The sequence below is a fragment of the Wallemia mellicola genome (genome assembly GCF_000263375.1).
Source record: "Wallemia mellicola CBS 633.66 unplaced genomic scaffold WALSEscaffold_2, whole genome shotgun sequence".
Classification (NCBI taxonomy): domain Eukaryota; kingdom Fungi; phylum Basidiomycota; class Wallemiomycetes; order Wallemiales; family Wallemiaceae; genus Wallemia; species Wallemia mellicola.
Genome location: NW_006531959.1, coordinates 390,865 through 418,056, shown reverse-complemented (window position 1 = coordinate 418,056; position 27,192 = coordinate 390,865). Strand labels below are relative to the sequence as shown.

General features: G+C 38.8%; 14 protein-coding genes across 14 annotated transcripts; 5 read left to right on the top strand and 9 right to left on the bottom strand.

Moving 5' to 3' along the window:
* Positions 1 to 8: 8 nt before the first annotated feature.
* Positions 9 to 1,236, top strand: WALSEDRAFT_62365 (hypothetical protein; the record flags this gene model as incomplete). Its single annotated transcript, XM_006956301.1, has 2 exons — positions 9 to 168; positions 215 to 1,236. 2 exons carry the CDS (start codon positions 9 to 11, stop codon positions 1,234 to 1,236), a joined length of 1,182 nt encoding a protein of 393 aa, XP_006956363.1.
* Positions 212 to 1,647, bottom strand: WALSEDRAFT_67321 (hypothetical protein; the record flags this gene model as incomplete). The annotated part of the gene is made up of 2 exons (XM_006956300.1): positions 212 to 1,252; positions 1,305 to 1,647. 2 exons carry the CDS (start codon positions 1,645 to 1,647, stop codon positions 1,242 to 1,244), a joined length of 354 nt encoding a protein of 117 aa, XP_006956362.1. The 3' UTR covers positions 212 to 1,241.
* A 137-nt stretch (positions 1,648 to 1,784) lies between these two features.
* WALSEDRAFT_31181 (mitochondrial carrier) lies at positions 1,785 to 2,958 on the bottom strand. Its single transcript, XM_006956299.1, has 4 exons — positions 2,675 to 2,958; positions 2,607 to 2,627; positions 2,516 to 2,557; positions 1,785 to 2,471 (listed from the first exon to the last, which is right to left on the bottom strand). Exons 1-4 carry the CDS (start codon positions 2,910 to 2,912, stop codon positions 1,810 to 1,812), a joined length of 963 nt encoding a protein of 320 aa, XP_006956361.1. The 5' UTR covers positions 2,913 to 2,958; the 3' UTR covers positions 1,785 to 1,809.
* Positions 2,915 to 3,379, bottom strand: WALSEDRAFT_62362 (hypothetical protein; the record flags this gene model as incomplete). The annotated part of the gene is made up of 3 exons (XM_006956298.1): positions 2,915 to 3,088; positions 3,144 to 3,224; positions 3,269 to 3,379. 3 exons carry the CDS (start codon positions 3,377 to 3,379, stop codon positions 2,915 to 2,917), a joined length of 366 nt encoding a protein of 121 aa, XP_006956360.1.
* A 12-nt stretch (positions 3,380 to 3,391) lies between these two features.
* Positions 3,392 to 6,281, bottom strand: WALSEDRAFT_31178 (hypothetical protein). The gene is made up of 3 exons (XM_006956297.1): positions 4,874 to 6,281; positions 3,818 to 4,826; positions 3,392 to 3,766 (listed from the first exon to the last, which is right to left on the bottom strand). The coding sequence occupies exons 1-3, from the start codon at positions 6,204 to 6,206 to the stop codon at positions 3,448 to 3,450; spliced, it is 2,661 nt and encodes an 886-aa protein (XP_006956359.1). The 5' UTR covers positions 6,207 to 6,281; the 3' UTR covers positions 3,392 to 3,447.
* A 74-nt stretch (positions 6,282 to 6,355) lies between these two features.
* Positions 6,356 to 7,685, top strand: WALSEDRAFT_67318 (hypothetical protein; the record flags this gene model as incomplete). Its single annotated transcript, XM_006956296.1, has 2 exons — positions 6,356 to 6,408; positions 6,457 to 7,685. The coding sequence occupies 2 exons, from the start codon at positions 6,356 to 6,358 to the stop codon at positions 7,466 to 7,468; spliced, it is 1,065 nt and encodes a 354-aa protein (XP_006956358.1). The 3' UTR covers positions 7,469 to 7,685.
* On the bottom strand, positions 6,614 to 8,845 carry WALSEDRAFT_59344 (nagb/rpia/CoA transferase-like protein). The gene is made up of 3 exons (XM_006956295.1): positions 8,745 to 8,845; positions 7,666 to 8,697; positions 6,614 to 7,609 (listed from the first exon to the last, which is right to left on the bottom strand). The coding sequence occupies exons 1-3, from the start codon at positions 8,831 to 8,833 to the stop codon at positions 7,570 to 7,572; spliced, it is 1,161 nt and encodes a 386-aa protein (XP_006956357.1). The 5' UTR covers positions 8,834 to 8,845; the 3' UTR covers positions 6,614 to 7,569.
* Positions 8,846 to 8,850: 5 nt separating this feature from the next.
* WALSEDRAFT_59343 (RuvB-like helicase 2) lies at positions 8,851 to 10,595 on the top strand. The gene is made up of 3 exons (XM_006956294.1): positions 8,851 to 9,123; positions 9,170 to 10,098; positions 10,144 to 10,595. Exons 1-3 carry the CDS (start codon positions 8,880 to 8,882, stop codon positions 10,390 to 10,392), a joined length of 1,422 nt encoding a protein of 473 aa, XP_006956356.1. The 5' UTR covers positions 8,851 to 8,879; the 3' UTR covers positions 10,393 to 10,595.
* Positions 10,596 to 14,180: 3,585 nt separating this feature from the next.
* Positions 14,181 to 18,912, top strand: WALSEDRAFT_59342 (imidazole glycerol phosphate synthase HisHF). Its single transcript, XM_006956293.1, has 6 exons — positions 14,181 to 14,647; positions 14,696 to 14,809; positions 14,857 to 17,221; positions 17,268 to 18,018; positions 18,070 to 18,165; positions 18,213 to 18,912. The coding sequence occupies exons 1-3, from the start codon at positions 14,500 to 14,502 to the stop codon at positions 16,404 to 16,406; spliced, it is 1,812 nt and encodes a 603-aa protein (XP_006956355.1). The 5' UTR covers positions 14,181 to 14,499; the 3' UTR covers positions 16,407 to 17,221; positions 17,268 to 18,018; positions 18,070 to 18,165; positions 18,213 to 18,912.
* Positions 14,183 to 18,912, bottom strand: WALSEDRAFT_56220 (hypothetical protein; the record flags this gene model as incomplete). Its single annotated transcript, XM_006956292.1, has 6 exons — positions 14,183 to 14,649; positions 14,698 to 14,809; positions 14,857 to 17,221; positions 17,268 to 18,018; positions 18,070 to 18,165; positions 18,213 to 18,912. Coding segments are annotated over 4 exons (2,149 nt in total), but the record flags the coding sequence as incomplete, so codon positions are not given.
* Positions 18,913 to 18,943: 31 nt separating this feature from the next.
* Positions 18,944 to 19,241, top strand: WALSEDRAFT_67313 (hypothetical protein; the record flags this gene model as incomplete). Its single annotated transcript, XM_006956291.1, has 2 exons — positions 18,944 to 19,023; positions 19,070 to 19,241. The coding sequence occupies 2 exons, from the start codon at positions 18,944 to 18,946 to the stop codon at positions 19,239 to 19,241; spliced, it is 252 nt and encodes an 83-aa protein (XP_006956353.1).
* Positions 19,242 to 19,287: 46 nt separating this feature from the next.
* Positions 19,288 to 20,711, bottom strand: WALSEDRAFT_35295 (enolase; the record flags this gene model as incomplete). The annotated part of the gene is made up of 2 exons (XM_006956290.1): positions 20,662 to 20,711; positions 19,288 to 20,613 (listed from the first exon to the last, which is right to left on the bottom strand). Exons 1-2 carry the CDS (start codon positions 20,674 to 20,676, stop codon positions 19,288 to 19,290), a joined length of 1,341 nt encoding a protein of 446 aa, XP_006956352.1. The 5' UTR covers positions 20,677 to 20,711.
* A 251-nt stretch (positions 20,712 to 20,962) lies between these two features.
* WALSEDRAFT_35292 (kinase-like protein) lies at positions 20,963 to 23,847 on the bottom strand. Its single transcript, XM_006956289.1, has 4 exons — positions 23,660 to 23,847; positions 22,123 to 23,610; positions 22,013 to 22,076; positions 20,963 to 21,964 (listed from the first exon to the last, which is right to left on the bottom strand). The coding sequence occupies exons 1-4, from the start codon at positions 23,801 to 23,803 to the stop codon at positions 20,970 to 20,972; spliced, it is 2,691 nt and encodes an 896-aa protein (XP_006956351.1). The 5' UTR covers positions 23,804 to 23,847; the 3' UTR covers positions 20,963 to 20,969.
* WALSEDRAFT_31174 (Clavaminate synthase-like protein) lies at positions 23,826 to 25,547 on the bottom strand. Its single transcript, XM_006956288.1, has 7 exons — positions 25,190 to 25,547; positions 25,080 to 25,142; positions 24,879 to 25,037; positions 24,746 to 24,834; positions 24,552 to 24,700; positions 24,057 to 24,508; positions 23,826 to 24,009 (listed from the first exon to the last, which is right to left on the bottom strand). Exons 1-7 carry the CDS (start codon positions 25,304 to 25,306, stop codon positions 23,866 to 23,868), a joined length of 1,173 nt encoding a protein of 390 aa, XP_006956350.1. The 5' UTR covers positions 25,307 to 25,547; the 3' UTR covers positions 23,826 to 23,865.
* Positions 25,548 to 27,192: the final 1,645 nt, after the last annotated feature.

Here is a 27,192-nt window from a genome sequence, read left to right as displayed (position 1 = left end):
CTCAAACGATGAACATTGGGATAATTCTGCCTTTAGTTGGATTAATTATACACGGTTATCAAATATTCGTTGGTCCAAGGATCGCTTTATTAGGATACCGCAATAAACCAGTCACTAATCTTCGCTCTCAGAGCTGTATCCCTATACCAGAATTTGAAGGCTGTGAAGGTCAGCTTCCTTTTTCTTACGAGGCACAACACTAACATTAACTAAGACATCCGTTATCACCCATCCGGTAACGCTTTATACCTCAGTTGCGCACCGGTAGAATCAAGACTTCTCTGGGGTCCCGGTCATGGGGTTTATAAAGAGCAAACAAATGAGGATTTTATTGGAAAGTATGATTTAGCAACAAATAAGTTCTCAAAAATGTCAATGAACACCCTTCCAGAAGGTGGTCTTGGTACACATGGTATTGATGTCGTTGACAACTCAGACGGTTCCGCTACTATCTACCTTGTTAACCATGCTAAGAATGAAACTGGTGGTCCAGATTTCCCTACTACTGAAACTGTAGAAGTCTACAAAACTGATAAATCATCAAATAAGCTCACTCATGTTAGATCATTTAATGATCAGAATGTAATGTATGCACTTAACGCTGTCGCTTCTGATGGTAAAGGTGGTATATACTTCACAAATGATAAACCAACCAGAGTCTGGAGAGGTCTCATCGATCAGGTACTTGCTATCACCGATTTCGCTACTTCTACACTTGGACACTGTAACGCCGAAGGAGAGTGTAAATCAATTGGTTCATTCGTTTCACTCAATGGAATTGCTAGAATTGATGATGATCATTATGTTATCAACCAAATGAACGATGGTAAACCACTCGTTATGGAAAGACAACCAGATGATACTTTAGTACAGATTCAACAATTCCACTTAGGTTCAATGATGGATAACGTTTCTTACGACCCAATAAATGATGAATTGTACATCGCAACGATGCCACAGATTCATAAGTTCCTCAAGAGTCAAAATAACCCATACACAGGAAGATCACCTGTTAGAATCTACCGCCTTCGTAAGACTGAAGTCAGCGAGGCTTCATATAAGCGTATCTATGGTGAACCACCTGCACCAGGTTCGACACACTACAGATGGAGAGCTGAATTGATACTAGCTGATGATGGTACAGAAGTTTCAACTGTAACAACTGTAGCTAGAGCAAATGACAAGCTCTACATGAGTGGATACATTCATCCAACTGGATATGTCTGTGATATCTAAACAATTTATTCGTACACTTAAAAGAATTGATTAATTTTACTTTATTGATAAATAATAGATTTACTCACAATGAACTAAACCGTATGCCATTGTCCATACTAAAATAAAGCCAAACAAGCTATCGCTCGTTGGTATGACGATTTCTGATAAACCATCCTTGTAGTAAGATTGATATTGAGTTGATTGTGTTTTTAAAGTAATTATCAGTAAAGGTAATGATGGCGCTAGTAGTAGATAGAATATCAAGCCATACAAGTTTGTCAAACCCAATACGCCAGCTACACCACCGAGGAACATAGACAGCGTTGACCTTATAACGAATAATTCTCTATTATTCTTCAATTGATTGTCTGTATAAATTGGTTCACGCTTTTCTTCTTCGTTAAATTGTACATTATTTGCTGAATTCATGGTTGATAAGAAGAAAAGAATTATTAAAAAGAACTACAATGAAGTACCAAAGAAGCGCTAAAGACGCATCACAGAAGTACCAAAGAAGTACTAAAGAAGCACTCGACTATGGGAAGTCTCTAAGTTAGTTATTTATCCGTGTTATTCTATAAGATACAATTTCTATGACGATGTTGTCGTGCTTTTGAAATAATCATGCTTGAAGTTGGAATACCAACCGCAAACGAGGTCGTTAAAGACCAAGCAGCAAACAGTATGTGGTGCAATACGCAAAAATTGTGCACTTGTACCCTTATATAACCCTGTAAAGCCTTCTGCTCTTACGGTCTTGTACATACAATCAATTGGGTTCTTGTAGAATTGTCCAACAGTCTTCCCATTTTCAAGTTTGATCGTAGGTTGGTTGTACATTCTTGTAAGACTAACATCTGGTGGCTGCATCATTAAACAGACACATGCACCAGAGATACTAGAGGAGAAGATGAAGTTTGCTAATGAGTTTGGTTCAAATATACCATGTTTCGAGAAGTAAGTCTTTGCAGCTATGTATGTAGGTAATTGTACGGAGCTACCCATGCAGGTTCTCAAGATCGCTGCATCAATTCCTCTGAGCAAACCGCCCAAACCTTCCACTCGTACGACCGATCTGAGTGCATCAAAACCGTGTCTGTAATGATGCTGGGTTCCTACAGGTAGACTAGGGCTGTAAGCTTGCATACGAGCTTTAATGAGGTAGAATGGATTCCCGCTCGCTGCACCCATCATTCCACTGACGATACCTGCACCGACAGATGTAGATGTGACATTCTTCTCCAATGGGATACCTGGATGGTCTTAGATAGGGAAGGTAGTGTGCTTCAGAACTAACCAAATAAACCATTTAATTGCCTTCTAACCGGTTCATAGAATCCTTATCGAGAACGTCAGTACGGTAAGTAACCATGTAGTTCTCGACGAACCAAGTCTGCAGCCGTTGAGTGCTATAAGGGATGTTAAACGTGTGCAAGACGATATAGGATAAACTCACCCGTTTGATAGACGTAAGAAGTACCTAAACCCCTCTGTAAACCTCTGATACCCTCATTCTTGTAAGTTTTTGTGAATACTTCACCGACGTTGTTGTAGACTTTTATGCCTTCTTTCGCTAATTCACCTTGTAATTGTAGTCTCGTTTTGGCCACTTCCATCGGGTTACTGAGGGTGACGGCACCGCAAGAAGCTAGAGCACCACAAATAAAACCTTCTAAAGTAGATAGTTCGCTCATAGTTATGTATCGTTAGATTCCTTATTCTGTACAGTAATTGGAGTTGCTCTTAAAACGTTATGGGTAGAATATGATGATTGTTGATCGACAATTAAGTTCGTATTTAAAGAATTACCAGGTTTTAGTTTATAAAATGCACTTGAAGCTCTAAAAATCGGCGTTTCTGTGTCTAAACCCTGGGTGTTTAGATTAGAGAGTGGTTTATAGAGTGAATATAGTGAATATACTAACAATTAACTGAAAATCATCTGATTCTTTTACTGATTCCTTGAAATTTGGTGTACTATCTATTATAACGATATCCTCACCAATCTGGTTCTTTTAGCTCAATTTAGTGTCTATTTCCTTATACGCACCTCCTCCCAGCCTTCTTCCTGATCAAACTCTTTAACTTGCTTGTATTCATCGTTTAGGAGTTTACTAGCTTTCGTGTTGCCTTCTAGTAACCCTCTGCTATCTCCGCTCATGGACGTCATTTCAAAGAGATGCATTAAATCAAGAATTTACATATATCAGTATATATCAGTTTATTAGTTTAGATGTTCTTTTCTAACCATTGTTCAACATCAGCTTTGTCTCTTGCCAACCATTGGGCGTTACCCTTCACAGCGTCGAGACCTTGGTTGAGTGAGGATGAGTACTTGCTGGTGTCCTTGTCCTTGAAGAATTCTTCAACTTCCTTGGCATCATTTGGTTGTGCCAGTCCATCGAATGAGAAGCTGATCAATCTACCAAGGGAGAAGTTACCCTCAAGTCTCTTCTCGAACTTGCCGAGGTTGGCCTTGGTGTATTCCCATAACTTGCGACGTGAGATTGGGTTGTTACGGAGTGCAACGAATGGGTACATCAAGTCTCTGTAGTTGAATGTTAGTGATACCTATCATCACCCTCAGGAGCACACTTACTGGTTCTTGAAACCATGTTCAATAAAGTCAAATGTCTTTTCAATTAGCTTTTCGTCTTTTGTGGATCCCAATGCTAACATGGCAGCAATCTTGTGCATTGGTGTTGGTGGGTTTGGATTCTTAACGATTTCCAAACACTTCTCCCATTCAACAGCACCACCATGCTTGACTGATTGAGCGTAGATAACTCTAAGAAGGTCATTTGGAATGAGTGAATCATCGTTCTTTTCCAAGAATGGTGCGAAACGTCTCTTGATTTCCTTAATGACATTTTCATCATTGGCTGCACTTGCTGATGCGATTGCCAATTCTCTCAATTGGAGAACGTCTGGTGAATCACCCTCCTTGTTATCAAAGCCAAGTTGTTCTACCAATGGTGAGAAAAGTTTACGTCTGAGAGCATCAATCTTTTCTCTGACTGATGAGCTTTCTTCTGCCCATACGCTTGAAAGGTTAGCCAAGCTGGTACCGATAGCTGACCATACGAGGTATTCCTTTTCATCCTTGAGTTGGTTAATGAATCCTAATGCACCTGAGGTTGGTCCGTTACCAGCCTTTGCGAGAACAAAGGCATCGTTAACCAATCCAATTCTGTCGTTAAGTGAGAATGCAGAGTTAGACTTGGATGCTTCAACACCAAGCTTAGTGAGACGTTCTGGTGAGTATAAAACTCTGTAGACACCTGCAGTCTCTGCGTTGAGTTTCCAGTTGGAGTTTGATACGTCAGATAATGGGAATTCAGCTTCACGCTTGTTCAATGCGACGCTTCTGTCAACTTTGTCACCTTCACGAATGAAAAGTGGAACGTGCCATTCAGTTTCATTTTCTTCTGCAGTTGGTTTACCAGTGCTCAAGAATCTATCTTGACGGACTTTGATACCCTTGTCACTTTCAGAAACAGTGAGAACTGGGAAACCTTGCTTAAGAGTCCATGGGTCCATAATTGCTTGAACGTCAATGCCAGCTGCCTCTGCAATACCATTCCAGAGATCAACAGTTTCAGCGTTACCTGATTGAATGTTAGAGGATAGCACATATATTTAGTTAATCACTCACCATAAAGATGTTTCTTGAGGTAGATAGAGACACCCTTCAAGAATGTTTCTTCGCCGACCATGTTTGAAAGCATGCGCAAGACAGAACCACCCTTTGAGTATGAAATAGCGTCGAAAATTTGGTTAATCATTGCAGGGTCCTTGACTGGAACTTGAATTGGATGGGATGACTTGAGAGCATCCAAATCAAGTGCTCTGTGGAGATGTTGGGTGATAAATTCACTGTAGACCTTCCACTCAGGTCTGATTCTGTCAATGACAATAATTTCACCGACCAATGTAGCAAACGCTTCGTTCAACCACAAACCGTGCCAATCAGCCATTGTAACGACGTTACCAAACCATTGATGTGAAACTTCGTGTGATTGTACACCAACGACTCTCTTCTCAGCGTCCAAACCGGAGAGTTTCTCATCGTACAAGTAAACTGAGGTTCTACCTGTGATCAAACCCCAATTCTCCATAGCACCTGCATCGAAATCGTTTGCAACTAAAGTGTCCAACTTTGGCAATGGGTATTCAATGTCGAAGATCTTTTCGTAGAGTGGCAAAACTTGAGCCTTTGCCTCCAAACCAAGCTTGGCTTGTTGGATGAGGTCTGGGGTTGCGTAGATTCTCAATGGTCTGACCTTTCCAGAGATTGGTGAGGTGTATGATGTTTCTAAGTGCTTAAAGTGACCGTTCGCCCATGCGACGAGGTAGGAACTGATGAGTGGGGTTTTATCAAACTTGGTAATAACCCATTCTTCTGGGTTGATGGTACCTTGATGCTTTGAGTAAGCGAAAGTGTCCGCGTTTGCTGGAGCTGAATGGACAGGTGGCATGTTTGAAAGTGCAACGGTGTCTTTTCTGTGAATGATAGAAATGTCGTAAGTTGCCTTCAAAATTGGTTCATCGAGACATGGGAATGACTTGCGAGCGGCGGTTGGCTCATGTTGAGTGAGGGCGTAATGGACGTCCTTTCCATTGTCTTTGTATGAGGATCTGTAGTATCCCATCATAGAATCGTCCAATGAGGACTTGAACGCAATTGACAGTTCAACGTCATCACCTGGGTTCAAGCTAAATGGGAGGGCGACGTTGATACGCTCTAACTTTTCGTCAAAGGTGTAATCTGGGGTGATAGCCTGCTCCTGCTTAAGTGTACCAGTTTTCAAGCTCAGCTTCTCAATCTCGATGTTCTTATGTGAGTGTAAAGAGATGGCGTTTGTTGATTGGTATACGCTGAAGGAGATATCGACTGCACCGTCGTATTTGCTATCAACTAAATCTGATTTAAGCTTCAAATTGTAGTTGATTGGCTTCAATGTTTTAGGTAATCTGAATTCAGACATGATCGTTGTGTTGGAAGAGAGTATTTGCTGGTGATGCTTGACATGTGAACAACAAAAGTGTAAGTTCCTCACTGTTTTTATCTGATTTTTACTTCTAACAGCCGTTCTAATCCCAGCAAAGAGACTTCTCCTGATTGTGAACATTCAAGATGAAATTAGCAGAAGCGACGAATTTTAATCAAATTTTGAGATTTTTATCTTGGTGTGTACTAGATTTGATATTATATTTACTTTATTCATCCTCTGCAAGGTCTCCTTCAGGCGCTCAGCTTGTTTTCAACAATGATTCCCATCAGTTGATAGTGTCTGAGTTCATAAACAACACTATTATTATAAAAAACGTTATTAAATGCTCAACTCCAATCCTATGCTCTCGTATTCACTCAATAAACTATTACAATTGGGAGTTACTTCCTATCTTTATCAGCAGTCGTCATAAACCGATACAGCTGTTAGACGGATACACAAATAAAACTCACTCACATTACCCGATAGTTGATAAAGACGAGTTTGCTACCCCCTTTGACCTTTATGAGTACAACAACAGTCTTATCGCAAGTCACAACTCCTCGATCACTTTTTTTAATATAAATGACCCAAATACACAAGAAGAAGTTAAATTGTCGCCTACTAAAGCTTCAAAAAACACTCAGCATGGTATTATATCCTCTATAGACATCAATTCTACTTACCTTGCATGCGCTTCTTTGTCAAGGTCTTTAGGAATATACTCATTACTTAATTACCAATTGGAGTTGCTCTTGACGCACCTCCCTCAATCTGTAATACAACTCAAATGGATCAACGACAATCTTATTGCTCTCAACTTTAGAAACCACGACTACATCCTTATCTACGACGTAAATGACTTATCTGAGCCTGTTAATAGTCTACATCGATTAGGTAGTACAAATCAGAATATATACTTTCACATAAAAGACAACTGGCTGAGTGTTGGTGACACCAATGGACAGGTTCTATTTTATGATCTGGGGAGCCTCTCCCTAGATGGTAGTATAATACAGCCTACGCATTCTTTCGCTGTTGCAAATGATGTCGTAAGTTGCGTCGCTTTTCATCCATTCGTCAATATGCTCGCAGTATCCAGTGGGTCTAGACATATCGGTGAAGATAGCGATTCAGAGGACTCAGAAGACGACACCCAGTCAATCAAATCAGACGACCAAGTCGAGAAGGTTCTCTCTGAAGAGAAATTTGCATCACAATTGATGTTATTTCACGTAGACTTCCTTTATTCTTAATAACTTGCAAATATACGCATCAAAGTGTCTCGCAGGTGTGGACATCCTTTACTCTCCATAACTTGCAAAAATATGCATCAAAATGTCTTACAGCTCATGTCTTACAGTTCCTCGTCTTCAGTCATCTCCTCGTGTAATAATCTAAATTATTGTGTACATTAGTATAAAGTGACATGTAAATATTTGTATTAACATACCTATGAATAGTGAATGGCGGGAATTCACCATCATTTGTGATAAAGACGCTAATAAACTCTGGCTTTACGTATTCGTAGTATGGAACAGCAACGTCAACGTTGTTGACGACATTACCATCATCGTAGTTCACCATTTTAGCAGAATTGACATAATCACTCGAGCTAAAGTCATTCTCTTCAAGATTATCTCTGATAGATGATAATTTGAATTGACCAGTGACACAAATGACGGGTGTGGCGTGTAACTCTGCGATCGCACAAGCTAAATAGCTACCAGATTGTGAGATAAGACCACCATTTGATAAGACAGCGTGTGTGCCTAAAACAACCTTCGTTATGCGGGGCATAATAGCGAAAATTGATGAATCAGGTATCAAAATACACTCAATACCTGACTGTTCAGATAACGACTTGACCATTTCTCTGCCTGTGTAAAATGGAGCAGTCTCTGCTACATAGACTGTTAAACCACCACTCGCTGATGCAGCAGATTTGATGAAAGATTCTACTGTTTTTGATTTACCAAAGGTTAAAACGACGTCTGTAGCTCTTATATGACTACTGGCGTTCTTCGAAACCTGTTCATAAACAGTTTCAATCTCGTCAATAACCTCCTGGATCGCCTGAATCATAACGGTTGTTGACTTTCTGTTGAAGTCATCCATATTGGTTGGATGGGAAGGACGCTGTGCGGATGAAGGTGATCGTGAAGGTGAATTATCAGATCCTAAAGAAGCAGCGCTATTCACACCATACAAATCTGGTGTTTTGAATGCCATCCTAAGCGCAGGTTCTGAGGTATCCAAATTGGCTGCTCTAAGAGCTTGCTGATACTCTTCCCTAATCAATCTAAGTACTCTACGTGTAACATTACCAATCGCGAGTTCCTTTGGTTGTGAATTCGTGAGTTCTTGACCGACGGACTTTACGATTTCTAATAACTCATCTATGCTTTTGAATTTAGCGTTTGATACGACTACACGCAATAGCAAAGCTGTCTCTAGTGCTGTTTGATTGCTGCCAACTAACTTCCTTGAGAGTTGTCAGCTTGTCTTCTTGTTTGAAGCAAAAAAACAAACCTCCTTCTCAACTTATCAGAAAGCTGACTTATTTGGTGTAGAGTTGGACGAGATTTGCCTCTAAAGTGGTTGCTATTCAAATCAATCATCGCCGTACTTTCGAAACGTTCACTCAAACTATCAACTCCAACAAAAATGCAGACCCAGTCAAAAGATTTACCCACAAAATTGGAGAGAATTGGTGCACATTCACATATTAGAGGTTTAGGTTTGGATGATAGACTAGAACCAATTCCTTCTGCAGAAGGTATGGTAGGCCAATTGAGAGCCCGTAAAGCAGCAGGCGTTATTATAAAGATGGTGCAGGAATCTAAAATCGCAGGAAGAGCTATCCTCATGGCTGGTCCACCTTCTACAGGTAAAACCGCTATCGCTATGGGTCCGTTATCTTTTTTCACCTCTCTTCTTCACTCATTATACTCTAGGTATGGCACAAAGACTCGGTGACGATGTTCCATTCACGTCAATAGCTGGTTCTGAAGTCTTTTCTCTCGAAATGTCCAAGACAGAAGCACTCACGCAGGCTTTCAGAAGGTCAATCGGTGTACGCATCAAAGAAGAGAGTGAAATGATTGAAGGAGAAGTCGTTGAAATACAAATTGACAGGTCTTTGACTGGTGCTACGAAAACAGGTAAACTCACTATCAAAACGACCGATATGGAAACAGTATACGATCTTGGTAACAAAATGATTGACTCTTTGAATAAAGAGAAAGTTATGGCAGGCGATGTCATCAACATCGATAAATCATCTGGAAAGATAACAAAGTTGGGTCGCTCATTCACAAGAGCTAGAGATTACGACGCAATGGGCGCAGACACAAAGTTCGTTCAATGTCCAGAAGGCGAATTACAAAAACGCAATCAAGTCCAACACACCGTTTCTTTACACGAGATTGATGTCATTAACAGCAGAACACAGGGTTTCCTCGCTCTCTTCAGCGGTGATACAGGTGAAATCAAGCCTGAATTACGTGAACAAATCAATTCAAAGGTCGCCGAATGGCGTGAAGAAGGAAAAGCAAGTATAGTACCTGGTGTTCTCTTCATCGATGAGGTACACATGCTTGACATTGAATGCTTTTCATACTTAAACAGAGCTTTGGAAAATGAATTGGCCCCACTCGTTATCATGGCTTCCAATAGAGGCTACGCTAGAATTAGAGGTACAAAATACACCAGTCCACATGGTATCCCTGTAGATTTACTGGATAGATTACTCATCATCTCAACTAAGCCATACGAACGTGAAGATATCCTCAAAATCGTCCAATTACGTGCTCAAGAGGAAGATGTCACTCTCGATGAACAAGCTTTAGTTGCTTTGGAGAAAATTGGTGTTGAATGTGGTCTCGTGAGTCTTATATCGTGTTTTTTTATATCTAACCCTTCTCCCCAGAGATATGCATTGAATCTTATAGCACCAGCTCAGTTGTGCGCTAAGCGTCGCAAATCTATAGAGGACGTCGTACAACCTGAAGACTTGCAGAAGGCATACAATTATTTCATAAATGACAAAAGGAGTGTAGAATTCCTCCGCGAACAGGGTCAATTGTTGATCTTCAATGAAGGCGCCATCACTGATCAAGCGAAGGACTGGAATTCCCTACAAAACATCCCTAATGCTGAACCTATGAACATAGCCTAATGTATTCTGTCTAATTTATGTTATTTGAAAAGTAAGGATGGTAAATTGATATATCCATATATCTTGAATAAACACAACAAAACGAATTAAGCCAGCAATGAAAGTCTCACTTCTATTCTGCATTGTACGAAGCGCAACTCTTTACCTAATCTAGGGAAGAGACTTACTGGGACAGTGAGAGTGTGAATTTATTAGGACTCTAAAACCTGGTGCTCCAATCAAACCCAAAGTGGTTCATTTTTCCAATTTGTACAATTTAGGAGATATTCTCATCTCGATCTATTGTCAATCAAAGTTACAAAAGTTTATTTCGCGTACATTAAGACCTGCTGAACAGAACAAAAGTTAATCCTTCTAACATTTTACGCATGTTTTGAGATATAGTCACGCTGATGAGTGTTATATTGATCTCCCCTGTTGCATTCTTTTGAATAGTGTAACCTACTATCTTACATCGTGGGATAACATATAGACTGCCTAAACATCCTATCTGTGGGAATACAGACACTCTTAGAGACGTAACGCAATAATCTTCCTGATTGCTGTGCCCGAAGAAAACGACGAATATGAAAACAAGATAAAAACAAGATAAACGTTACTAGAGTGAGTGCATAGAAAGGATAAGATAATATAAAAAGAGAATCGTCGTGATAAAATTTGATGCGTACAGCGTAACAAACAACGCAATTTCAAGAGAACTTATTGACATTAGTTCTTACATTGGTTCCTAGATTTAAGTATAAATCTTTCCCCACAGAAAGTTGACTACAAACTTTGTCCTTCTGTTGCGGGACTGTCTGCAGAAGGCATGCTTTGTCTAAAATCACGTTAGGGAGGAAGGTAACCAAGCAAGATTCGAATTAGGTCCTTGCGCAGGAACTCTAAAGCTTTACAAGTGTTCTATTGAATTTCAAATTACATTGAATGCATTAAGGAATTCGGTTGATTCAGCTTGCCGTTAAAAATCGAGGACACAAATAGCCAATATGTATAACGGTACTTGCAAAAGAACACTCGAAGAGTAAGCAGTTAACACTTCCCTGTTATAAGGAGCATGTGTTAACACAATTAAGCTTTTGTGCAGTATGAGAAACATATTTCAATGTTGTCACCTCCATTATCACCATTGGTCACAAACATGCAAAGTATATGATTATAGAGAATTGGCATTTCACTTTATTTATTATATTTTATGAATGACACTGCCTTTGTCTTAATGTATGTGAGAATAACAATCGACATAAGACCAACTTAACCGACTTTGGGCTCTCTTCCTTCTTTATCTACAACGACCAACATCTCATGCTCAAACTAGCACAATTACAATTACAGAGAGTTATCTCTTTCTTGCAAAACAACAAGTAATGCTGTTAGGTGGGTACCTATTGCATAACAACCTCACTAACGTCAGTTGACAGGTAGACAAGCCAGATCTCTATTATTTGTGCAAACATCTTCAACTTTAGTTCAATTTTCAATTGTTGGGAGAAACAGATGTATCTCCTGCATTTCATCTCCTTAGAGTTGTTCGAGATATGGTTGAGTAGTCAACTGCAAACGCGAAAGAGTATACAGACTCTTAACACGTGTACTTCATTGGTTTGCTGGCGTTTCTATCAGTGTGTTTTATTGCACGTTACGCGTCAACACTAGTGCATTTAACAACAAAGTAATATGTCACTTTTCCGCGACTCTTGAAGCATTGGACATACTGGTGAGTTCCGTATAGCTCACAGAAAAGTAGACTCATTATCACCCTTAGTAACTCTTGCAGCTTTGAAAGAAACCTTAGATCGCATCGACATTACGTTGTTTCACAGCAACGCAAAAGCAACTCTTCTCATCAGCAACCCTTCTAGCCGTGTTGGCAGATATCTTAATGGCATAAAGTATCATCTTACAAGGTTAATATCTAGTTACACCATTGTTCGTCAGGGGTGGTGACATAATTCAGAATAGCAATTCAGTGGAATGTAGTAAACCATCAGAACATATATAAGGGACTAAGACACATAAATTCTTCCCAAAAGTCTTGTATTAAGCTCTGGATCCCTATCGCAAAGTTCATTTTGATCGTACAACTCAATTAATTCACCAGTCAAACTCACTGCAGTCGATTAGGCAACACGATTACAAGTTGTAGACAAGCAAGATGATAGAGAAGATACTAAAAAAATGAACAAATATAACTAATACATTTACTACGTCGCGTTAATTTTAAACCACGCTCATGGTGCTTAAAGAACAATTACAATGATAGACAACAAGATAGAGAGACTCGGGTAGCGATTTTGAATATTCTCACCAATCACTAAATGAAAAACATCGGAAATAACAACATTACCATAAAATTTTGCAGGACGCGTATACGGACGATCAGGAACAGCAGTTCAATAGTAAGACATTACGCATAGTACAACGATAGTCCCCAATAAACCAACCAGAGGAATCTTGCTGGCATCTAACCTATGGCACCGGTGTAGAATAGTAATAGTAACCAGGAACATCACTGTTAAAATAAAAAATAAAAAATGACACCTTGAAACAATAAACAATGGTGATGAGAAGGTGTACTGAAATAACAAAAACTGAACAATATAAATTCATTAATGTCTTTGCTCTCATATTTTTAAACTACCTCAGTATCTATCTAATGAATAAACACATCGTCCCATGTTCTATATCACGAACTTGCATCTTAACTTTGGGTCATTAACGAGGCTTAAATTTATTTTATCTTCTATTATTTGCCTGTTAGGCATTCTTGGCTGAAAATGTAGTAGAATGACATACACTGGATAGTTAAGTGCCGACTAAATATAATCTGGCGAATTGTGGTAAATTAATTCACGGAGTATTATTTAGAGCTAGAGAATCGCAATAATGTAGCTTCAACTATCGATAGCATCGTATGCGCGACAGTTGAGAGATGGTGATATTGGTAACTAGATCATAGAACTGAGATTGCAATATTTTGCAAACTACATGCAATGTCTCTACATATGCTTCTATAGCTAGGAATTTTCGTACTCATCATTGTCGAGTGCTATCTTTTTATGGTTCATTTGAATTGAGACGTACTTACTATACTGTCGATGATGATGCGAGCTCATAATCAATTTATAAAGTTAAAGGTATGAAAAGAACTTAATTTTACTGGTTAACTATTCTAATACGACTGCTAATTTACACAAAAACGCCGATGAAATGAAAAAAAAAAAGGATGACAGAGATGCCTTCGTAATAAATATAAACTCTATCTCAAACACATGTAAAATGCATAAAATAGTATATCAATATAAATTACAATTACAATTACAATTAAATGTTTTAATGTCGTAAAAATTTATTTGGAAGTCTCGATGATTTGATAAGTGTGTATTTATAGAGTAGCTTGGTTTTTCAGGGAATGTAAATAAACACATCAATGGATGGGAATACTCTAATATTAGTAATTTCAATGATGGTGTTATCGATACAAGACGAATTTCCCATTGAGAAAACATATAGCTATAGTTCATACCAGATACTACCAAATATAGACCATATGGTGTAGAGGACAGCGTTCCTCACAGAACTTTTGTTTGTAAAGTCATGTAATGAGTAGAATCAAATTGAGAGGGAGGATAGGCAAGAACAACATTATGTTCCTACTAGGTCCAATGAGTGGAGATGCTTAAGTTTGAAAAACTTGGCATGCACGATATTCTTCTCGTCGTTCAGTGTAACTGAGTAAAGGAGGACGCTAAGTAACGATGTATTTCAAATGCACAACGGATGCATCTCAGACAATTCAATTCATAATTGAAATCTCCTACGATGAAGTATTCAAGGACGGAGTTAAACATTCTATTATCTAAACGACGTATCTCTATTTAAAGCGAATTATCATGATCAACAAAGGGAATTGTACATTTGAGGGTCATATCTTGTATTATATCGCTTCACATTTCTAGCTCCTCAGGAAGGAATCATAGGAATGAGTTTTGTAACTCGAAGAGGTTTAAGGGATATAAATGATACATAGTTAGATATACATGGTTGATTAGTGGTTCTAATAAATGGTTTTTGCTATGGAATATTACTTTTTTGAAATCTTCTGACTCGATGACATCCTCTAGACATACCTCGATGGCAGATAGACTATTTATCTTAGACTACGGCGGTGGAAACACACGCTCTTTAACAAACTCTATCAAGAGATTAGGATACGAATTTGAATGGGTGAAAGAACCAAAAGATCTCGCTAATGCCCAGGTTCGTGATATTTAGCCAGCTAATAGAGTATCTAATGAAATAATAAAGAAACTATTGTTCCCTGGTGTCGGAAATTTTGGTCAGGCTGTAAAAAGTCTCAATAAGTCTGGTCTTTATGAGCCACTTCGCCAATACATCTTATCAGGAAAACCATATTTTGGTAGGTGCTTAGGCTGCTATTTTCGTATAGAGCTAAGTATATCATAGGTATTTGTATTGGTATGCAAGTTCTTTTCGAATTATCAGCAGAATCTCCGGAAGATAAAGGATTGTCCATCATACCAGGTTCAGTCGAGAGATTCACGACAACTCCAGAGGATCCAAAGAGAGTCCCACACATGGGTTGGTCCGCAGCTAAAAGATTGCCAAACTCCTCGCAAGATCCAATGAATGGCCTTAGGGATGACTGTCACTACTACTTTGTACACTCTTATGCTGTACCATACAAAGCCGAACAAATTGCAGGTTGGGCTAGCACTGTCACTCAATATGGTAGACAATCATTTGTTAGCTCAGTCCAACGTGGTTCCATTTTGGGTACTCAATTCCACCCGGAAAAATCAGGCGAAGCCGGTCTCGACGTCTTGAACAGCTTTTTGAAAACAAAGGCTGAGATTAGACCACTTAGCAATCTCACAAGCTATCCAGAACCCGTTCAGGTACCATTGAAGGAGAAGGATGACCTCGTCAAGCGCATTGTCGCATGTTTGGATGTTCGTTCAAACGATAATGGCGATCTCGTTGTTACAAAAGGTGATCAATATGACGTTAGGGAGAATGACGGTAATCCAGAGTCAGTGGATGCCACGGCTAGCCAACGTGAAGTTAGAAACTTAGGTAAACCAGTCGAATTAGCTAGACGTTACTTCAGCGAAGGAGCAGATGAAGTTGTCTTTTTGAACATCACTTCATTCAGGAACTCGCCATTAGAAGATCAACCAATGCTTGAATTAGTTAAAGCCGCTGCAGAAACTATATTTGTGCCACTCACCATTGGTGGTGGTATCAGAGATATGGTTGATCCAGATGGTACTCATCATTCAGCATCTGAAGTTGCTCACGAATATTTCAGATCAGGTGCGGATAAGGTATCAATTGGATCTGATGCAGTCTATGCAGTTGAAGAATTGCTCAACAGAATTAAAACTAACACACAACCAATCCTTACTGGAAAATCAGCTATTGAAACGATCTCTGCAGGCTATGGCGCTCAAGCTGTTGTTGTATCAATTGATCCAAAGAGAGTATACTTCAATCCAGAAACAGAAAAACCAGCAGAAGAGCATTTACCATCAGTTATTTACGGAAAGGATGCAAAGTCCAACACAACGGATGAAGAAAGAAAACTTGCATGGTGGTATCAATGTACTGTTCAAGGTGGTAGAGGATATAGAGATGTTGACGTAATTCAATTAGCTAAAGGTGTAGAATCACTCGGTGCAGGTGAAATCCTTCTCAATTCAATAGACCGTGATGGTTCAAAGAGAGGTTTCGATATCGATTTAATCAATTTGGTTAGAGAATCTGTTAGTATTCCAGTCGTCGCATCATCTGGTGCAGGTGTAGCTGAGCACTTTGCTGAAGTCTTTGATGCGACAAATGTCGAAGCTGCTTTAGGTGCTGGTGCCTTCCATAGGAAAGAGTTGCCAATCGAGGATGTTAAGAATGATATGCGTAAAAAAGCTATTAACGTTAGAACTGAACTTCCAAAAGAACTCGTACAAAACTTGAGTCAAGGTAAAGTTATATCAAAATAGATTTTTCTGTTATTAAAGGGGATACATCTAAATCTTTTATAGATTTTTTGAGAATCAGATCTGCGATGCGAGTGGTATTAAAATTCTCTGTTTGTAATCAATGTATCGTATAATCTAAAAACAAACATAACAATTAAAAAGTAGTACAAATTTGGATTTAAAGTATATTACAGTTGAAGATCACAATTTATCAAAGGGATGTCTAGAAATACATCACATTGACTGTTTCAAAGTTTCTAAACGGCTTGAAATCCTATCCAATGCTACATTTAATTGATCTATCTCGATCTGAGCGTCTGATTGTGAATGAGTGTGATGTTTGAAAGCATCATTAACAACGCTTCTAATTGTATCAACGATAAGTGGTTCATTGTGTTTACCCAATGTAGAGGTTGATTTATATGGTGTTAAAATAAAGTATGTGTAAGCGTTTGATATGACTAGAACGAAAATTAGAACGTAGAGTGAGTTTGTAAAAGACGGTGAGATTGTTAATGCGCCTAATGCTGAAAATATTGTCGTTACTAATCTAATAATTCTGTTAAATAATTCGAATGAACCATCTAACAAGTGTTGTAAGAACGTTGAAAGCAGTGATGTATTGTTCTGTATTGATTGTTTCATTTCTTCTTCCTTCATTTTCGCTGCTTCAGCTAATTGACTTGAGCCTTCACGTTCCCTTTCTACTGTCTCTTGTGATATTAAATTAGTATCTGAGAATTCATTCGCATGTTCTTCAATATATTTTCGCATTGCTGACTCTAACGCGCGATGATAAGATTTTTGACCTTCTATAGCTGATCTCTCAATAACACCTATTGTATGTTTAGATATTTACTTGTAAAATGAGGTCTAACTAACCTTTCAAGAAACTTCTACCTGTCCAGTCAACCTTAGTCGTAACAGTAACATGAGAGCTGTTATTAACAGCCCATGATATAGCAGTTCTTGTCCTAACAATGAATGAATTACCAGATGGTACTTCTGGTGTACGTGTAGAAGTGAGTACCAAAACATGATCATCAAAGTCAACATGCTCATTCTCATCATCCAAAACACATTTAGTTGATTTAGGTCCAACGCCAACTGATAATGGCTTAATATAGGTGATGGTTCTAGCAAGTCTTGAGCTATCAGCTTTAGGTTGCCAATCCGATATTTGAATTTCAGTGAGATCTTGACTTGTCATGAAATCTTTAATAAAAAAACTTGTAAACATTAAATTATAAAGCTTTTCAGGCGTTGCAGGTAAAGTTGTGTCCATTGCAACATCAGGGAAGTGTACAGATGGATCGATCTTTGTTGCTCTATGTATAGTAGGTGGATTCCTTTGAGTGGGTTGTCTGGGTAAAGGCTTACGTGAACTTTGTTTACGTGAACTTTTAGAGTGCTTATCGCTTCTCGATTTCCGTTTTTTACTTGATTTACTGAATGATGATGTAATTGAACTTGCTGTGGAAGTATCAGAATCACCTTGTGAGCTGCTTTGGTTAGCAAGGTGTGCGCTCTCGTGGTAATCCTCCGAAACAGGTACTGTTGGATGTGATAATCTCCAGATGTTTAAAATGACATCGTAAACTGTATCTCTTGATAAAAAAGAAGCAAAGACATACTATATTCAAATGAGCTTTGAATTAGAGATAATGTAACATCAAGAACCCACCTTTGCTCGCAATGTAGATATCTGGATAGCGTTTGGAATAACGAAAGCAGTCATCTTCTTCTCTATAGAGACCATTTCAGAGAATGGAACAGCAAACTTGGTATTGTTAGAGTTATAATTCGTGATTGTATTGATCTACTTACGCTAGTTACCCAACCGAAAATGTTGGCGTTGAAACAAATGTGATTCTCAGATATGTATATACGACCTTGAATTAATATTTCACGTTGGAGAGCACAGCCGTAGTCTTCGATGAGGTAATCCTGGTCTGGAATGTTAGGGAATAATTCATGGAAGTCTGAGTTCCTTCGAGAACTGGCTACTGCGAAACCGGTGATACCGTCTCCGAAGTAGTCACCAAGTTCTAAAGAGCCTGTATCAATATCAGGTGAGAATTTGTCATCTAAACCGAGTCCAATCTGATTGTCAAACGTGTTTATTGAATTGTGTGAACCGTCAATTGAGTTTCTAGTTGAGTGACTGAATGGTAACTTATCTGGTGTTGAAGTACCACTTGTAGAGTTAGATTTATTCGTTAATACCTTTGAATCTGAGTTCATACGCTTGCGTACGTTAAATGACTTTAGTGAACCGTTCGACTGCGATTTTTGTAGGTTAAACTCATCTAGTGATAAGCTACCATCACCGATAGACAAAGGTAAGTTCTTTCTCTCTAAAGTTGGTGTTTGTGTATCATCCTCATGGCTCCTGTCGGATATCACCAAGCGTGGTAGTTCCTCATATTGTGAAGTTGGTTGATTCTTGACCATTAAGTTGTGTCTATTGTTGCTAGTATCCTCTTTATGTTCTTTTTTCTTGTATTTACTAAGTATTGAACTCATTTCTTCTTGGTATCTGACTATCAAGAAGTGAAATGCTCAGTTTAAGGATAAACAATTTTATAACGGGGAATCTACTCGAAGATTTATTAGGTTCTATATTGAGAGCTGTACCGTATGTTCAATACACCCTTATCAATTCCTCGCTCACAAATTATCAGTAAGAAGAAAGTTTCGCATTCAAGGAAAGCTATGCGTTCTGCTAATAAAGGTTTACGTGATAAGAATAATTTAGTACACTGCCCTGCATCTGGTTTACCAAAACCTGCTCATCATCTCTCACAAGAACTCTACAGTCAACTAAAGCGTAATTGGAAGTCATCTCAGAATTAAAAACTAAAAACTATAGAAATAAATGCAAAATAGGAACTGTATTACATTATTTAGCGTTAAGCTTTGGTGCTGTGGTACCACGTGCTAATCCATCTTCAGCGCCGTAGAGTGCTGCTTTACCAGTTTCTTGAGTAATTTCATCTTCAATTCTGAGCAAACGGTTGTACTTTGCGAGACGTTCAGTACGGCAAGGAGCACCTGACTTGATTTGACCAGTTTGGAGTGCAACGACGAGATCAGCGATGAAAGTGTCTTCAGTCTCTCCTGAACGGTGGGATACCATAACACCCCAGTCAGACTTTTGTGAGAGTTGAGCAGCTTCGATTGACTCTGAAACAGTACCAATTTGGTTGACCTTGAGGAGCAAACCGTTACATGCCTTCTTTTCAACGGCAGTCTTGATACGGAGTGGGTTTGTAACGGTCAAATCATCGCCAACGATTTGGATTGGTGAGTTTTGGGTGAAGTGTGACCAAGCTTCCCAGTCATCTTGGTCGAATGGGTCCTCAATAGAGACAATTGGGTATTTGTTGACGTAGCCGAGGTAAAGATCAGCGAGTTCCTTACCAGAGAGCCACTTTGACTTGTCAGAGTTGTCGTTCTTGAAGTCCAAGTCGTACTTTCCATCCTTGTAGAACTCAGATGAGGCGACATCGAGTGCGATGGAAACCTTTCCTGTGTAACCAGACTTCTCAATAGCAGTAACGAGTAATTCAAGTGCTTCATCAGCGCCGCTAACGTTTGGTGCGAAACCACCTTCGTCACCAACGTTGGTAGCGTCAATACCGTACTTAGCCTTGATAACCTTCTTAAGTGCTTGGTAAGCTTCTGAACCAATTTGCATAGCTTCAGTGAAGGATTTGGCACCAGTTGGGAGAATCATGAATTCTTGGAATGCGAGTGCGTTACCAGCGTGTGAACCACCGTTAATAACATTGAAAGCAGGAGTTGGGAGAACGTATGGAGCCTTGACACCGGTGAGGGAAGCGAGGTGCTTGTAGAGTGGTACACCCTTAACGAGTGCAGCAGCATTTGCAGCAGCCATTGAAACACCAAGGATAGCGTTAGCACCAAGCTTGTTCTTGTTTTGAGTACCGTCGAGCTTGAGAAGGAAATCATCGACAGCTTTTTGGTCTGCAGCGTCAATGTTTGCTGCAGTGAGCGCAGGTGCGATGACATCGTTGACGTTCTTAACAGCGGTCAAGACACCCTTTCCGTTGTATGCAGCACCACCATCACGAAGTTCGTTAGCTTCGTAGATACCAGTGGATGCACCGGATGGAACGATAGCGGTTGCTTGTTTGCCGTTTGCGGTCAAGACGACTTCAACAGTTGGACCACCTCTGGAGTCGAAGACTTGACGAGCGTATACCTTTATAGCTGTATTAGAATTTTAAATCAATTAATTGAGTAAACTCACCTTTTCAATAGCCATTTCTGATGTTCGTTGTTAAATACAAAGAGAGTAACTCACTATCCGACGAATCAAGTTAGAGTCATAAAAAATTTAACTTTATACACTTTTTAATGTATTTTAAATTGTATTCATACATTTTATTATATTTATTCGCTATCCCGAATAGTAAAAAGTCGTAAGGGAAACTTACCGGCGGTATTATTAAGAGCAACCTGGCTATTTCTAGCTAAGTAAATGACTTAATTAAACATCAGAAGATAATTGCTAGTAGATTATCGAAAAGAAATTGTATGATGTATCATGAGGGTATATTACATCTTAAATAAATTGAATAAATCCTTCAAATCTCTTTTGTTCTCATCATTTTGGTACTCTCCATCAGAGGAACTTCCTTTATTTGGCGAGTTTGGACGGGATTTCGAAAGAAATCCTCTTTTCTTTTTTAAATTGAGCGTGTTAGATAGCGATAATCCAACAGACTTCTTGCTCTCTGAATTATCAGCTTGATGCTCTACTGTATTGTTGATTGTTGAATTCTGTCTACGTAATATCAGTTTGTATTTATCAGTAACACCCTTCGCAAACAAGGTTGATGGATTAATTCTATGCCCATTAGGCGCCATTGGCGTGTCTAAATCGACCATATCCCACTCGTCCTCTTCATCATTATCATTATCATCGGTGACGTCTTCCTCATCTGCGATCGATGAAGCTGATGACATAAAGGGCTTATCAAATGCCATTACACCCGACTTTTCACGTCTACGCTTCTTGATTCCATTAGTTTCTTGTCGAATGTCACTCTTTTCAGGGAGCGAGAGTGGGGGTGACGTAGGTCTAGCTGTTTCAGTTGGTTTCTCTGTTAATGGAGGTTGTGATTCTGGTTTTGGTTCAGACTCTCGTTTTGGTTCTGTTTGCTGCTCTGGTTCTGTTTGTAATTGCTCTGTGAGGTTCTCTTCAACAACACCATCTAGCTTCTCAATCATGTCATCATTTGTTTCCTCGTTATCAACTTCCTCATGTTCTTCATACATAATGGAGTTACCATCCTCATTCAATCTTCTATAACTGTATTTATCAAACAAATCTTGATTATTAGCATCTGCATCTCTAATTGCTTGATCTGCAACAGCAGCCCTTTCAGGATCGATATTACTGGCATTTAGATCGTCATCATCGATGACTGGCTCCATATCAAGAAAAGTTTCGTCAAAGTTTTGCGTGTCTAAATCATCATTCGGATTCGTAGGTGGTATATATGGTGGTATATAACGTTTTGCTGCTATATGGCCCCAATCAAGCATACCTAGTGTAATTAATTAATTTAATTATTATCGATTTAGTCAAAACTCACCAAAGTATGGATGGCGCTTGATACGTGGTTCGCATAAACGTAATGCTGGGTTCTTTTGAAGAAGCTAGACCTCATATTAGATTTATTTTATTGTAAAAAGCTCAACTCACTCCTCTTAATAAAGATTTGGTATCTTGGTCCATATATCTTTCATCGCCAAAATCTAAGTCATCATGAAGTACGCGCACATACATATCCGAGTGATTTGATGCCCAAAATGGCGTAATGCCTGCAAGCATTTCATATAACATTGTACCAAGTGACCACCAATCAACTTCATAGGAATATGGTAATCCTTGAATTACTTCAGGTGCAAGGTATTCTGCCGTACCACAAAAGCTGCTAGTCGCATCTTTCGGATCTATATTTGGTGTTGATGATGCTGTAGTGGTCATCCATTCCGGCAATACCTTTATTGGTCCTTCTGGTCTAGGGAATTGTTTTGATAAACCGAAGTCTGTTAACACAATGTGACCATCTGATGCAATTAAGATGTTTTCAGGCTTGAGATCACGATAAATTACACCAGCGGCGTGAAGACCTTCAACACCTTCGACAATTTCAGCCGCATAGAATCTAGCTCTGTCACGTCCTAAGCGGCCCCATCTAGAAAGTTGAGTTGCTAAATCTCCACCGGGATGGAAATCCATTGCAAGGAATAAATCACTCTCATCATGGAATGAATAGTGTAGTTGTACTATGAATGGATTTAAGACATCTCTAGTCATACGTTTAAGAACTGTTTGCTCTGTGAGAGTGTGTAATAACTCTTGATGTGCTAAAACGTGTCTTTTATGAATAGCTTTCATAGCAAAGTATCCGCCATTTGATTTGTGCTTAACTAATAAAACTTTACCTGCACATCCTTTACCGAGTACTCTCATCATCTCAAAATCTTGAATTTTGACCTTTGCTTGCTTTTTACGTATAACTTTACGAGTTGTCTTTTCTTTGTTTTCACTCCTTATTGACTGAAGATTTGGTTCGGATTGGAACAGCTCGTGTGATTTAACAAGACTGTCATTAAATGACGCCGATTTAACAATCTCATCTGAGGTTACTGGTTTGTCGGTTTCATTAATAAATTCTTCTTTTTGTGTGGTGTCTAAATTTTTATCGAAGGTTGAATTATCTAGTGCTTTGTCAAGTTGGCTAAGGATTGAAGCAAAATCTTTAGAGTCTGCATTTTTATTAATACCTGGTAAAGCTGTCTCACTTTGTTCCTCTTTAATTGATGGTATAATGTTGTTGGAAAGTGCCGAAGTGGAATTTAAACGCTGACTTCTTCTTCTATCTATACGGTTAGATTGTAAATCATCTGGCCTAACTCTCGTGAAGCGTTTCCACGCTACTTGTGCGCGTACTCTTTCGTCATTGGCTAATTCTGTCAAATAATTTGACAAGAGTTCATTAGCCGGTGCGGATGAAACGTTTGGAGGTGGACTCATTGGTGGCTGAATCGAATGCTTGGGTTTTGAAGGAGTTGACGGGTTGGATGCGAATTTGGTGATAGTTGTAAGGAATGACCTGCGTCTACTATTTGAATGAAGTGAGACTGGTAAAACGGGTATCTGAGCATCAGGTAACTTGTCATGTAGCTGCTTAAAGTTAATATTACTAAAAAAATACTTTAATATGTCTACATACAGCTTCATCTAAATTGCGGATCGTGGATGCCGATCTGATCAGCGTCAGAGACTGCGTTGGTGTTTTGCAGTAGAGGGTATAAACAACTTTATTCCTCTTTGAAGGAGGCTCTATAACTTTTATTGACCAATGCTCTTCCAGCATCTTGATAGTATTATTAAAGACTCAAAGCGTAAGTTTCAGTTTATCGAAATAAAAAAAATAATTTACAAATATTGTTCGACATCATCGACAGATGGTCCCACTATAGGTTCATTCTCGCTAGCAGCTAAGTTGCATTGATGGAAGACTCTCACTTGGTCTTCCTCAAACGCACCGACAACACTATGAAGCACTTGGCGGTTCTGGAACTAGTTGTCGCGTTAAATATTACATTTCCAGCTACTCTTATACTTACTATAATCAAATCCCTTTCATTCCACTCATGAGCATAAACATATTCAGGTTTTATAGCCGGACGTTGCATGTTATAAATAATTTCCCTGACTTTTCCAAGTTCTGTTATATGTGCACCATCAGGGTATAGACTGTCCGTCTTTCTCTTATTCTCAGAAGTTATCGGTTTAATCTTCAATTCTGCAATTGCGCTTGGATGGACTTGGAAATGTAAATCGTCAGTAACTTTGTTTTTCCATAGCAACGGATATGTCTTTATCTTAGATTCCTCGACGTCTGGTAACTCATCATAACTTAACTCAAGACCTTCCGTCTCTAGTCCCAGTCCGTTCGACCGCGATTTAGCTTTTGACATCCAAACATACGGATGCGCTGCGTATACAACTTCAGTACGTACTGCTAATGACTTGTAATTCTCTGGGAGTATTTCAAACATTTTCTTCCCGCTAACGACTAAAAATTATTAGGTAAGACTTAAGATTCTAGTAAAACTAACATGCAGTGGACCCCAAAGGTACTTTTAATTCTTCGCCTGAGCCGTCATCATACCTTAGCGTCTGAAAAGGACCCTGAGGGACCTTGATAGCATAGAGTGTTGTAACTTTTGGTGGATCTAGATCGTACAAAGCAGCATCAATATGCCATCTAGAATAATCAGCTTTCTAGAATTGGTTTCTTTTATCTACTCACCTGTAAAAGCGTGTTATCCCCTTTTTCTCATCTTCCTCACTAACTTTTGTCTTATGAAAAGTTTTATGATGGGGATGTTTGAGTTTAGCCTACATTTTATTAGAAGTAAATTAGTAAATCAAGGCTAACAAACCTCCTGTAATCCTTCATGATTGTAAACATTACCATTTCCAATAACTTGTACAGTAGGAATACGAGGAATGGTCTTCAAGTCAGGGTGCAAGATAGATTTCTTAGAACTACCAGTTTTATTGTTACCATGACCATAACCTTTGGCTGCAGGATCGAAAAGCTGAGGATGTGAGCTAGGAACAGTTGTTGAATGAATACCTACTCTCGTAAGCTTATCCTGATTTTCTGGTGACAAATCTACGTTCTTAAATAAGAGAACGCTGTACTATATAACTTTTAGGTTGAGTGATAACATACTTATTCCGGACGGACCTTGTGAAGCAAGTCGTTGATAAGATTGAAGTCATCAGTTGATAGCTTCTCTATATCAACACCAGTAATTACCCGGCCAAATTCATTACTATCTCTGTTTAAAAGCGTGACGTTCATGGTACGTTTTGAAGATGAAGCTCGTCAACCAAGCTTTTAAATGATGCAATTGATAAGCTTATCTCTATTGCAATATACTATTAGACTAAACTCCGAGATCTGTGCCTTCCACCTGAGCTGATAAGAACGGACTTATCAGCATATGTTGAGTAAGATATATCCGGAATGACTGAGAGACTGCCTAAGGCAAATGCATTATCTAATAAACATGTTCGCCACCTTATTTTACTACCCGAAATTTAAACTACTCTTTCCTCTTTACAATCAACGGAGATAACCAAGATACGCAGAAAGAATGATAATACATTCATGAGACACAGCAGAGTATCTAAAGGCCTTATTGCTCAATTTAATGTTGTAATGCCGTCAGCATCATGGATGGAGGAGGATCTAGCTATGGTAATATCCAATGGACTCGTTTGACTAAGAACTAAGCTTAATAAACATCAAAGAAACGGGTCTAGTAGTCTCTAAGCTTTAATCTCTCGGTGGCTCACTTATGGATCTTAAAATCAACACTCGAGAATTATTTAGAAGCTGAGGACAAAACTACCACTATCGTATTAGATGCGCTCAGCGATAGAGATTGTATCGCCGACAATTTGTGTGCGAATGTGATGTTCGAGGGATCTTCCATATCGATGTTTATTACTAGCGATCATTCAATAGTCTTGATAATTAGGTCAGTTTATGAAGATGCTAGACCCAACCTGTCGAAGTAATCTGAATAACGGCTTGAATCGATCATTTTGTGGATATCAACCTATCATCTTCTCCATTTCAAGCTTCAGAATTTCAATGTTGATATCGCTTTCATGGGCTTCATATTCGCAAACGTAGGTAGGTCAAGGTAACACAAACTATGTTTCGAATTTGATGGAATCCTTATTTTCAAGGATTCTACTGTTCTCATGGTATTCACAACGTCGATATAAAATTGATGTATACTGACTTTTTCGGCGCAGTATAATGAAGCATAGCTCGAGAATCAGGGAATCTATATAACCCAACTTTCTAAGGTCATCAGGCCTGTAGGAATTCAATGTGCGAAATTACGCCCGTCTTGTTGATAGAAGTCATTTATATCGTTATGGTGGCGTATCAAGTTGTCAGATAAGATATTATCTCCCCAAATACATTCGAAAGCACTCGATTGTACGCAGTGTTACAATCGTTATCGTTTTTATAATACTTCCAATGGTATACTCTTTCGAATTCAAGTATTCCATGGGAGGGGTGTTTATTACGATAAATATCAACTGTATCGATGCAAGGAGTCTAAATCTCGCGTTTTAATTGGATCTAGTCATATGAGATTTTTTTGGAAAAATATATGCCAGTTGGGGCATCAGAGGGGTATCCTTCAATAAATTAAGTCAACCTCTTCATGAGTCAAAGTCTAGAGTGTTTTTTTTCGCACTTTATTATGCAGCGAGCAATAAATTGTCTTAGGCTGATTATTATCGTTTAAAGAAAGCAACCGCTGTGTGTAAATCATCTAGCGCATCAGTACACACTGAAATGGTCTTTCATAGAGTATCATAGCAAAATATCTGATGATAATTTATTTGGTCACAGCTATCGCTCAATACTTTGCGTATGTGAGACATCGAGCGATATTTCCTAGCACAAAATACATGTCTTTACAGAGTTGAAAATGAAAACCTCGTGCTTGTGTACTAATGTATGAATTTATTTCCCTTAAGTTTCATGTCAAAGTAATACAGAGATATCAGATAAGTATTGTCTTTACTAGCGGCATGAAAACACGATACAAGGTATACTGTTTGAAAAGTAATCCTTAGGGAACCATCATCTAATACTAGTTTTAGTAATTTCATTATCTAACAAGCTTCCGAAAAGAAAAGCGTCACAAATGCTTATCT

Coding starts and splice junctions, on each gene's coding strand:
- WALSEDRAFT_31181 (XM_006956299.1), bottom strand. CDS start 2,912: ATGAGCGAACTATCTACTTTAGAAGGTTTTATTTGTGGTGCTCTAGCT. Junction 2,628..2,674: donor TTCTTACGTCTATCAAACGG/GTGAGTTTATCC, acceptor CATCCCTTATAG/CACTCAACGGCTGCAGACTT. Junction 2,472..2,515: donor GCAATTAAATGGTTTATTTG/GTTAGTTCTGAA, acceptor AAGACCATCCAG/GTATCCCATTGGAGAAGAAT.
- WALSEDRAFT_59343 (XM_006956294.1), top strand. CDS start 8,880: ATGCAGACCCAGTCAAAAGATTTACCCACAAAATTGGAGAGAATTGGT. Junction 9,124..9,169: donor TAAAACCGCTATCGCTATGG/GTCCGTTATCTT, acceptor ATTATACTCTAG/GTATGGCACAAAGACTCGGT. Junction 10,099..10,143: donor TTGGTGTTGAATGTGGTCTC/GTGAGTCTTATA, acceptor CCTTCTCCCCAG/AGATATGCATTGAATCTTAT.
- WALSEDRAFT_31174 (XM_006956288.1), bottom strand. CDS start 25,306: ATGAACGTCACGCTTTTAAACAGAGATAGTAATGAATTTGGCCGGGTA. Junction 25,143..25,189: donor TCAACGACTTGCTTCACAAG/GTCCGTCCGGAA, acceptor AAAGTTATATAG/TACAGCGTTCTCTTATTTAA. Junction 24,701..24,745: donor GGGATAACACGCTTTTACAG/GTGAGTAGATAA, acceptor TGATTATTCTAG/ATGGCATATTGATGCTGCTT.
- WALSEDRAFT_35292 (XM_006956289.1), bottom strand. CDS start 23,803: ATGCTGGAAGAGCATTGGTCAATAAAAGTTATAGAGCCTCCTTCAAAG. Junction 23,611..23,659: donor TCCGCAATTTAGATGAAGCT/GTATGTAGACAT, acceptor AACTTTAAGCAG/CTACATGACAAGTTACCTGA. Junction 21,965..22,012: donor CAAGCGCCATCCATACTTTG/GTGAGTTTTGAC, acceptor TAATTACACTAG/GTATGCTTGATTGGGGCCAT.
- WALSEDRAFT_59342 (XM_006956293.1), top strand. CDS start 14,500: ATGACATCCTCTAGACATACCTCGATGGCAGATAGACTATTTATCTTA. Junction 14,648..14,695: donor AAAAGATCTCGCTAATGCCC/AGGTTCGTGATA, acceptor ATGAAATAATAA/AGAAACTATTGTTCCCTGGT. Junction 14,810..14,856: donor ATCAGGAAAACCATATTTTG/GTAGGTGCTTAG, acceptor AGTATATCATAG/GTATTTGTATTGGTATGCAA.
- WALSEDRAFT_59344 (XM_006956295.1), bottom strand. CDS start 8,833: ATGATTGATTTGAATAGCAACCACTTTAGAGGCAAATCTCGTCCAACT. Junction 8,698..8,744: donor TCTGATAAGTTGAGAAGGAG/GTTTGTTTTTTT, acceptor ACAACTCTCAAG/GAAGTTAGTTGGCAGCAATC. Junction 7,610..7,665: donor CCGCCATTCACTATTCATAG/GTATGTTAATAC, acceptor ACAATAATTTAG/ATTATTACACGAGGAGATGA.
- WALSEDRAFT_31178 (XM_006956297.1), bottom strand. CDS start 6,206: ATGTCTGAATTCAGATTACCTAAAACATTGAAGCCAATCAACTACAAT. Junction 4,827..4,873: donor CCTCAAGAAACATCTTTATG/GTGAGTGATTAA, acceptor ACATTCAATCAG/GTAACGCTGAAACTGTTGAT. Junction 3,767..3,817: donor GAACATGGTTTCAAGAACCA/GTAAGTGTGCTC, acceptor ATTCAACTACAG/AGACTTGATGTACCCATTCG.